This window comes from Aplidium turbinatum, chromosome 12 (genome assembly GCF_918807975.1).
Source record: "Aplidium turbinatum chromosome 12, kaAplTurb1.1, whole genome shotgun sequence".
In the NCBI taxonomy this organism is placed as follows: Eukaryota; Metazoa; Chordata; class Ascidiacea; order Aplousobranchia; family Polyclinidae; genus Aplidium; species Aplidium turbinatum.
The window spans coordinates 4971837-4982224 of NC_137483.1; the positions used below are offsets into that span (position 1 = coordinate 4971837).

The 10388-nt window shown below is 37.2% G+C and overlaps 1 protein-coding gene across 6 annotated transcripts in view; it reads left to right on the forward strand.

Annotated features, from left to right (window-relative positions):
- Nucleotides 1–7531, forward strand: part of LOC145781343 (uncharacterized) — a 28785-nt gene extending 21254 nt beyond the window's left edge. For 3 of the 6 annotated variants that reach the window (XM_082593125.1, XM_082593122.1, XM_082593123.1), the window contains 7 exons: nucleotides 1065–1299; nucleotides 2687–2731; nucleotides 3107–3141; nucleotides 4073–4130; nucleotides 4556–4596; nucleotides 5682–5748; nucleotides 6485–7531. In XM_082593125.1, coding sequence (XP_082449251.1) covers nucleotides 1065–1299; nucleotides 2687–2731; nucleotides 3107–3141; nucleotides 4073–4130; nucleotides 4556–4596; nucleotides 5682–5748; nucleotides 6485–6549 — 546 coding nt within the window. In that variant the 3' untranslated portion in view covers nucleotides 6550–7531. Of the gene's footprint in view, nucleotides 1–1064; nucleotides 1300–2686; nucleotides 2732–3106; nucleotides 3142–4072; nucleotides 4131–4555; nucleotides 4597–5681; nucleotides 5749–6484 lie in introns of those variants that run through there. The other 3 variants (XM_082593124.1, XR_014290719.1, XR_014290718.1) reach the window with 3 other exon arrangements.
- Nucleotides 7532–10388: the final 2857 nt, after the last annotated feature.

Below are 10388 nucleotides of genomic sequence, written 5' to 3' on the forward strand. Positions count from 1 at the left end.
AAGAAACGACGCGTTACTTATCTACAGGTACCGCACCAGATGCAAAACAGAATAGGCCTAGCCTAAACAGCAAAAACCGTCCCATTCGACTTTGGCAATTCTTTAAATTACAGATGGAAACGCGGCTGTCCTCATTAGCATATTACAACAACGATTTAGCTAAATTGTTGCAATATAGCTAAATCGTATTTTGCAATTTAGCTAAATTGTTGCAATTTAGCTAAATCGTATTTTGCAATTTAGCTAAATCGTATTTTGCAATTTAGCTAAATTGTTGCAATTTAGCTAAATCGTATTTTGCAATTTAGCTAAATTGTTGCAATTTAGCTAAATCGTATTTTGCAATTTAGCTAAATTGCAACAATTTAGCTAAATCGTATTTTGCAATTTAGCTAAATTGTTGCAATTTAGCTAAATCGTATGTTGCAATTTAGCTAAATTGTTGCAATTTAGCTAAATCGTATTTTGCAATTTAGCTAAATTGTTGCAATTTAGCTAAATCGTTGCAATATAACTAAATCGTATTTTTGCAATTTAGTTAAATTGTTGCAATATAGCTAAATGTGTTGCAAAATTGCTAAATTGGTGTTGCAAAATTGCTAAATTGTGTTTTTCCAAACGGCGCCCCATACAAATGTACCACGTGCGTTGTTACAACTGTATCCTTGATCCTCGGAATGAGATCATCATCATTAAGTTCCTTCCTCTCGTCGAGGGTTGGAGGCGATGGGGTTTCTCTGTTGTGAGATAAGGAGACTGGTAACAGAATAAAATGTATGAGGCAAAAAAAAGATTCTAGAAGAGTGCTAATCCGGAACTGGTTTCCTCTGTCAGATATAGGAATGTACTGCCAACAGAAAGGGCCATGCGCTTCTAGCATAAAGGAGAGATGCAATTGTGGAGTTGTATTTTTTCAAAACAGTTGTTTACTGAATATAATCTAAAAGTTATGCTGTTGCTAAAGCTGTGAGACATGATAAAGCGACGGGAAATATGACGATAATTTTATAATTATTTTGTTTCTTTAGCCTTTTCAGTTTCATAAACGTTTTCTCTTGTTGAAGGTGAGGGTTTCAGACAGAGGCTTTTACGATTTGGTGCTGCGATCTTCTCAATTCGAGGGAGTACATAGAATTCTATTTGAAGTCGTGGTTTTCGAGCATTCATTCTTTGACGTCAGCTTTTTGTTCGGTCAGTCTGCCACATTTCTTACACTGCTATTTCTTTCAATCATCTTTTTCTTGGTTACTGTTGCTCTGTTTGTGGAAAAGATACGCGCAAGTCCAACATCCGGCACAGGTGGTTGTTTGTAACTGATTTAGTGGTAGTTTCTAGTAATGTCCGTAACTGGATATTTCCGTAGCTGTTTTGGGCTGTGTTCTGTAAAGAATTGAATTCTTCGCATGGGGGACCAGCTCAAACTTTTATGCGAAGAGTTCTATTCCTTACCATTAGGCTACAGAGCACAGCTCAGAAGAACTGCGAGAATTGGATGAAAAATGCCAATTATAGAAGTTTTTTTTATTGCCACTATTTTGCACCAAACTGGTGTAAAATAAAATTATAATTGTAGTAATATAAGTTGATAGATAACACTGGTCTACACAATTTTTGCTTTATAAACTTTGAAAACTGATTTAAAGTAATTTTGGGGTGCTGATTCCGAATCTAACCTCAGATTTATGCTATCACGTCAGATTTGTGAGATATGATAACAGCATATTGTCACTTTTGTCAAAAGTGGAAAATTTGACGTTGCGTTTATTGCACATACACATTGTGCAAGATCCAGAAATCCAGGCCATGTAGTGCATAAGCAGCTGAAATACACCTACCAATTATAATTTTGATACCAATTTGTTTTCTAAGCAACATTATTAACAAGGCAGTAATAACAAGCTAAAAGGGAGGCTATAAGTGTAACTGACTCCCTCCCCCGTCAATGTTTTGCATGAAACCACAAAGATTTAAACAGGCCTATGGCAATGCTTGTCCAGTAACCTTATTTAAGCTGTTTTGGCCTGTCTAACACTAACCTTTCGTTACAGCACTGCATTATGTTGGTGGTAAACGCAACGCCAAATCTTTCACTTTTGACGAAAGTAACAATTTGTTGTTATCATATTTCACAAACCTGACGTGATAGGATAAATCTGAGGTCAGATTCGGATTCAGCACCCCAAAATTACTCTAAATCAGTCTTCAAAGTTTATGGAGCAAAAAAAATTCTTTTTTTGTAGACCAGTGTAATGTATCTCTCTTTCTAGCGCCAGTTTTAAGTAACCTATGTATCAGCAGTTGTAACATTCATGAGTTGAAATGTTTGTCTGGCTCTTCGGCACGGGTGTAGCATAACTGCTTGTCGGTGGGTTCTGATATACAGCACTTCATAGGCTAATATATTTTCTAAAAGTAACTTACTGTGAACTTGTTAAGTAGGTTATGCTTGTTTTGTCTTCACAATACAGTAAATAATTTGTTTTATCGCCTGCTATGTCACAAACCCAGAGACTTTTACGTTGGTTTATTGTCTAGTTTAGACCACCCGTGTCTGTACATTTATTGGTAGGCAATACTTTATTCTAACTTTTAATGAAACTTTCACTGTCGTTTATGTTTGTTGAAGTATGTAGACAACTACAGCTAAAACGTTAAACTAACAAAATTACTATTGCCCTATTTTCAGATCAGCCAGTGCAAAAACGTGAAGCAAAGTCCGTGATATTTGCAGGTAGCATAAAGTGTTATCTTTCAAGCTTTAAGAAAGTTATGCAAAGCAGTCAAAGGTCATGTTGCCTAGATATTATTTGATCTGTTCTGTAGGCTACGACTCGAGAAACTACTTTGTTGAATAAAGTTCAGATTAACAAAAGGCGTCTCTGGAGACGCCTTTTGAATTGAATCGATGTAAAAAAGGACTGGTTTTTCTGGCTGGCCGTCATTCAATCGCTCTCACCACAAGTTACAGTACTAATTGATTGGAAAGCAAATTGCACGATGTTGTTTCAAGACCAAATGTTTGCGTTTCTCAGATTTGATTGGCTTTCATATCTTGCTACAGCAGCTTAGCCGATATACTTCAAATGCCGATCTTTTTGCGTTTCAGATGTAAACAAAGAAGTCCACTCGCAGTACAACACGGTAACATTTCTGTTAACGTCACATTTTTTTTTTCAGTGAATTCAGAATGCGACCGGGCAGAGGATTGTAGAGTGTGTAGAGAAAAAAATAATTTAGGATGTCTGAAATTAGGTGAACTCGTCACCATCGCAAGATCTTGTACGGTCTGTGTAGGAAGCCAGCTCTCCTAATTATTTCGTTTAGCAATTTTAAGATCGCTTGGGGCTACAATAGAATAGTTCTATTGTTATTAATATTAAAGTCGGTCATATTAAAGGCATACTAAAGGAAAATTTCAAACCGGAATTAAGCATTAAAATGAGTAAACTGAACATTCAAGAATACATTTCAAAAACAATTACCCAAAAAAAATTGTTTTCAATGGCGCTGGCAAGGCCCAAAGTCCAGTGTTTCATTTATTTTCATTTTTTTCAAAATGACCAAAACATGCAAACACAGCTCAAGAATACGTCATAAAGTCCAGCAATAACAAAAGCCACGTTACCAATCTGATGTTTTGAGCAAACTGTCTGCTGTTTTGATGTAAATACATAGGCTACATAGCCTACAGTCAAATCGCCCGCAGTAACAATTATTGCGTGATCGGTTGATTGCTAGACTTTATGACGTTCTTTACAGTCGCACGCTTCGTTGCTCAGGCCAATCTCGTTTTGAAAGCTCTGACAAAAGCACGCGCACAATGGTGGTCAGACCGCAATGGGGCAAAATTTTATTGAAAATCGTTTTATGGTAGCATGTTAAACACAAAGAAGGTGGAAAATCGCCAAGTCAGGTTTTTCCTTTAATACCCCTTTAAAGTTAACTTTAATTATTAAAGTCCGTCAGATAATTACGTTGAACAAACATTTCCTTGCATCTTTTTCTATAACTTTTTGACGAATAGCTTTCATGTGCCAATTTTGTTTATTTTTAAACCAGTTCTTTGTTTCAGATGAAAGATTTTGTTTTTGATCGCTTCAAAAATAAAAAGAATTCTCCGCAGAGACCAGGTATGCCTATATTGATCACAATTTTTATAAATGAATGCCCACAGATAAGTATCAACAAAGTAGTGCAGCAAGCCTTTGAGCGGATCTAGGGAGCACCCCCGAAACCTAGAAAAACGCATGTGCTTTTTCTACATTTTAGAAAAGTTCACTTAAAATGGTGATTCTAAGCATTGACATAAATTTATTGATGTTTCACTGTTTGAATCTGATTTACCGCAATCTTTGCCACACAGTTATGTCTATACAAGTTATTCAACATTGAAAAGCATTTCTGATTCGATATTTCTTTTACTTTGTCATCAACTGTTTATTGTAACTGAAATGCTGTTTAAGCATTGTTACGATTGTTTGATTTCTAGCAGTAATTCCTCCTTTATAAAAAAAATTTTTTTTGAGGCTAAAGTTTATCATGTTTATTATTTCAGTTGCAAAATCTAAGAGCGTCACTTTTGCTATTCCAGACAACGTAAGTATTCACGTGAATTGGTGTTATGTGGTGTTGCGACCGTGCCAAATTTTAAACTGATTATCCCGTTTCGGTATCAAGCACGTTATAACGTTGCATTTTGTCGCTTCTACTTTTTCTAGATCTCTGCTATGTTTGGTATATATTATTTTTTATTGTAATGGTCAGATATAAAAACAAATTGAACTAAATTGCAGAAGGCAAGGTTTGAACTGACATAAACTGTACAAATGTGAAATTGTCGTTTTTTTTATTTTGTTTTTTTTACACAACCTTTAGGCTACAAAACATTGACAAACTAAGGCCCACGATCAAATCCAATAAATTATACGCTGTAACGCAAACAGATCTTTTCTGTGGATTCAGTTTCATTAAACTGTTTGTCGTATCCAGGCTTACCTGGTGGTTGAAGATTTACATTAAGTGGATGGGAAGGCAAGGAAGCCAATCTTCGTGTCCACCTTCAGACATGCCCTTTAAGTGTCCTGCCGAAGACACAGCTGCATGCTCTTGAGCGGTGTCCAACCGGTGCTCTTTCGATTGCCATTCCAGGGCTCTCACCACTCGGGTATGCAGCCGACAAACAGATCTTTAAAAACATGATTAAATTGATTATTTCTCTCTCGTATTGTCTTTATATATCCGAACACCCGTCGGTTTATCACTATCTGGTGTCGTCGTCAATGGAGCCTAGTCCTTTCATACCATGAGGTGGTTTGTACACCGGGCAATGCAATACGAGAGAAGAATGATTATTATTTATAAATGATCGCATCTGTAGGCTATCTTGTACGTTGATTGCATTTCAAACAAAACGTTTTGTTTGCATGGTTTTTATTCTCAGCCTATACCTATGGACTGGTCTTATAGCGATTGAGTTTTCTACTGTTGCCAAAGATTCAAGACTAAATCAGATTATGCGATGCCGACCATCAGTCAACAAACCGAAACAGCTACTTCATTTGGTTCAAACCTTTACTATATCGGGCACCGATCTGACCGACTTTTGGCTACATTAACGTGTTTAAAAAGAATCTTTCTTATCTAAGTTATCTTTCAAATACGTAATTATATCAAATATTCAGAATTCTTCTCGTCACCAGTTTTACAGCAGAGATGACATCAGTACACGTTATGGATCTTGTAACAGTTGTAAGATGTTTTTTTTTTATTGTATTTAGAATGATTGTCAAGTAAATCTATGCACTGCTTCGACCATTAGGCTACTATCATCGTGTCTATGCATGCGTCGTAATGAGTCAAAATTTAGGTTGCGTGGTCTGAAGTAACAATTTTCCTCTCTGCCTTCAAGTAGTAGCCTATCTTGCTAAAACTTGCGTGTGTGGCTTTGAAAGGTATCGAATCACCACTCGGCAACCCAACTCTTCACCCATGGTGTCACTTTGCCTATGCAAGACCTACTGAACTTATTGTAGGCTGCTGTGAAGCGTTGTAAATTTTCACTTGACCTATTGGTTGGTTAGTTTTTAAATCTTTATCCTCGGTCTGACAAAGCCTCTGATAGGCTATTTCTGGCAGTTTCGCATAGCCTACTTCACTTGTTGAGGATTAAACTAGGGTTCGGTTACCGAGATTGACCGAGAGAAGTTACCGATAGTTATAGAAGTGTTGTTTCCGGGAAGTTATTCCATTCACTGAGTGCCGCTGAATGGAGAGCAGTCCTGAAATGCGTTGCTCAAGTGCCCACTCCGAGAGCCGAACCAGTGCCGCTTGATCTTAGGCGCTTAACCACTGAGCTGACGGGGCGGACTATTGTTGCCGCTCACCCAGTAGTTCAAACTTCATATCAATGCAAGCCTGATTTGCTCGCGAGAACTTAAATTTTGTGACTGCTGTCTACCAACGTTAAAGCTCACATACTTTTCAGATATGGAAGAGGATAGATCACCATCTTTGCCCACAAAGAAGTTATTTGCTGGACCTCTTGCTTAAGACACGTTTTTTATGACTGGATCAAATGGTTCTTTAAGACTTTGATGATGTCACTGCAGCCATTAATCAGATGTTGACAAGTGGTATTTTTGTACTTTTCGGCGTTACCAGCCCCTAGGCTGTCGCTGTGATCTAGCTGTCCTCATAATATGAAGCGTCTTTAAACATGCGTATTCTTGGCATAACTGAATTCAATTGCAATGAGCCACCAGTGAAGGACTCCGCCGATGTTGATATCTTAGTTTGTCATAATAGATTTGTTTGAAGTCATATTAATATGAGTTATAGGCAGAGATGGGCAAGATCACCAGTATTGGTGATCTTGAAGATCAAGATCACCAAGAATAGGTGATCTTGAAGATCAAGATCACCAAACTATGTGATCTTGAAGATCAAGATCGTGATCTTGAAGAGAAGATCACTTTCAAGATCACTTTTTGTGTAGCCTACTTGAAAAAAAAATCAAGTTTTTGATCAATGATGTTGCATAAAATAATTACTATAAGCAACCTGGGTAAAGGTATATAGTTGGTATTGCTAACTTTTAACTACTCGATCGCTGGCCTAAGAATAATGTAATAAGTTAGTGACTGTTGCTTAGGCTGGCGCAAAATCTCGAAAAAAAATTTTTTTTTGTTTAAAATTTTCGTCAGTTTGGAATATTGTTCCTTTTGGTAAATGTATCTCCTATACCAAATTTCACAAAAAAATATTAACGTTTGACCCTGGTTCACCTGGTTTGAATTTTTTCAAAATATCGAATTTTCGCTTATCCCTGAAACTGCTCACTCGCTATCTTCTAATGCACTCTAGCATCTTAATGGACACAATAAGAGGCAATAACACAAATTTGTAGCAAGCAAAGTGGTTTAATTAGCAGCTCCATGAACACTGACATGTGTAGGGAGATGTGTCAACAACGGGTCATTTTTCACATATTTGTTATTTTCTCTCCATACAAAGGTCATGCATCCTCCTTTTTTGGCATAACAGTAGGTTACATGCCCTGGTATACTTAGCCAAAAAAGTTTTTTAATTTTCCAACTACTAACTGCCGAAAAATAACTTTTAAATGATAATAAAAAGTGCCCCGTTGGTCAAACCCCTATACGACCAACGGGCCACTGCTATTCGACCAACGGGTCACTTCTACTTGACAAAAAGCTGATGCACTGGTGCTTATTTTGGACTATTTAATACACGAACAACATACAAACAACACAACAACATAAGCAACAAGCACTAGAAACATGCTTTTATTATGAAATTTCATTTCATATTTTCATATTCAATTCAATTTTATAATATGAGATTCAAGGGTATTTCGAGGCCCCTGATTCTGAAAATGCACTAAGTTTTATCGAATTGACTCTAGTTTTTGAGTTGGCAAAGATTCCAGCTACCACTTTTGATAACTAAATCTTTAACTACTACAGTAGGTGGTAGAAATGGTTTTGAGAAAAAAGCTTGACCTTGCTCCAAAACATTACTGAAGGTATTGACGTTACTCTCAGTCATGTCCGTTTCCTATTGTTTCAAGCAAGTCACTACTTGAAACAAGAGAGGGCAGACAAAAAACAGAAATAGCAACGTCCACGCAATGACTGCCTTGCACACTCCATGTAAATATGATGTTCCAACTTCCTTCGAACATGCTCACCGTACAGAAGTATCAATTTTCATGGTGATTCCACGGCTCTCTTTATGCCATGGTACTCTGAACTTCTTAGCCTTGAGCCCAGAAACGGGTTTGAGTGCAATGTTTGCATACTTTCGGAGGAACCCAGGACTTATCTTGATCACCCAGCTTCATGTCAAAGTAATAATAATAATGCTTGTTTTTATATAGCGCTGTGTCTATCGCAGAATGCGTTGCTCCTCTGCGTTGCCTCATGCAGTAACATATATCTGGGTTGTTTGTACAGCATTATACTTGTCAAGCATATTTTATTAGCCTATATGCCATTTATTTAGCCTATAGACCAGAAAAAAACTTTGCAGCAAAGACTTGGTCATGTAGGCCTACTGATTCACAACTGTTTTCATTAAATATTTATGGTTCCTTACGTTAAACACAGTTCATTTCAACCTTTGCTTGCGTTTTGAACTTTCGCGCAATATGAACCAATTGAACTAGACAAGTGCAATTATGACATCATAGTGGTAAACAGGGCTGAAAATAAGTAATTCAAAGCTTTTGAGTAACGATTTCAAAAATATTTTCATTGTCGAATATCTCGAAAACTAGAGCCAATTCGAAAAAACTAAGTGCATTTTCGGAATCAGGGGCCCTGAAGTACTCTAAAATGACGCTCATCTTTTGTGCCAAAAATTTTTGTTGGTCTATTATGTTATACTGTAGATTCACTGACTGCAAAAAGGCTGTAAAATCAACTAAATGGACACTAAAAGCATGCACTATTAGTGACTCTCAGACTTGGAGTAGGGTGAAGATGTTCCACGTGGAAGTTAACAGAGGAAGTGACGTCAAAATCACGTGGTCAAATTTGGACTTTTTATGTAAAAATTGTGTCATGTTTAAGATTTTTACCTAATTCGTAGTTATTTCATTGAGGAGGAGCATTTTTGGAGGCCTCGATCAGGCAGAGTCACCAATTTGGTAGGCTATAAAGATGCCAATTTTCAAAAATGTGCATGTTTAGGCTTTAATGTCTGGCAATCCTGGCAACTTAAGTGATCCATGTTATCATGAAAATGCAGTGAGTGGACATCAGTTCAGATTTGTTTTTATTTCTGACCGTCACAACGAAAAACAATGTAGGCTACGGTATGTCAACATAGCAGGGGTCTAGAAAAAGGTAGAAACGACAAAACACGGACGCTATAACGTGCATGATGCCAAAGCAGGACAATCAGTTATGGCATGGTCGCAACACTTTAATAAAGTTTTTACAAAATGTAGAAAGATGAGAAAAAAATGGTTAGTGAAGGCATTTTTTGTGTTTAGGTACCGGTACCTGTTTGTAGCTATTTTAACAAACAGTTGATTGATTGAATCTTTATCCTCGGCCTAGGAAAGCTTCTTGAATAGCTTAATCCTGGCAGTTTCGCATACTTGTAGAGGCTTTAAATTACTGACGCAGGCCCGATAACCGAGATTGACAGAGTGAAGTTGTCGATTGTTGAAGTGTTGTCGCCGGGGAATTATCCCATCCATTAGGTGCCACTGAATGGAGAGCAGTCCTGAAAATGAGTTGCTCAAGCGCACACCCCGAGAGTCAAACTAGCGCCGCTTGATCTTGAAGCTTCTTCGTTTTTGAAGTCACGCGCTATGCGCTAACCAAGTATCATCTTGAGCTATCGGGTGAATGCATGGCTGCCAATCTGTTTGAAAGATGTGAAGAACTGGAAAAACACTTAAAATTTGGGACTGATGATCAAGCGCTTCGGAATAATTTTGTATATTAGCTTATCTCTTTGCTTGGGCTCCATTTTGGGCTCTATTTTAGAACCCCCCAAAAAATTGGGCTACTTTTTGCATAAGCTTGGGCTCTTTTTTATATTACCCTCTGGCAACCCTAAACACTGGGTGTAAAGAGGAACAAAAGCTATTTAATTTAGGAAGAAATTTAGAACTATTTTTCGAAATAAATCTGCAAATGCATTTCATTGGGAAAAGAGCTATGGAAATGGTAGTCTATTGGGAGTTTTTTATGCGACATTAGGACCATTATTAAATTTCATTTGTCTGGCAACGTTGCTGCAGCCAAAAATAACATCAAAATATTCATCATTTTTAAGCAAAACGCAGAAGTGACAGAACAACTACAACCAGTGTTCTGAAAAGAAACTACTTGTTAGATAAAAAATAATGGTGT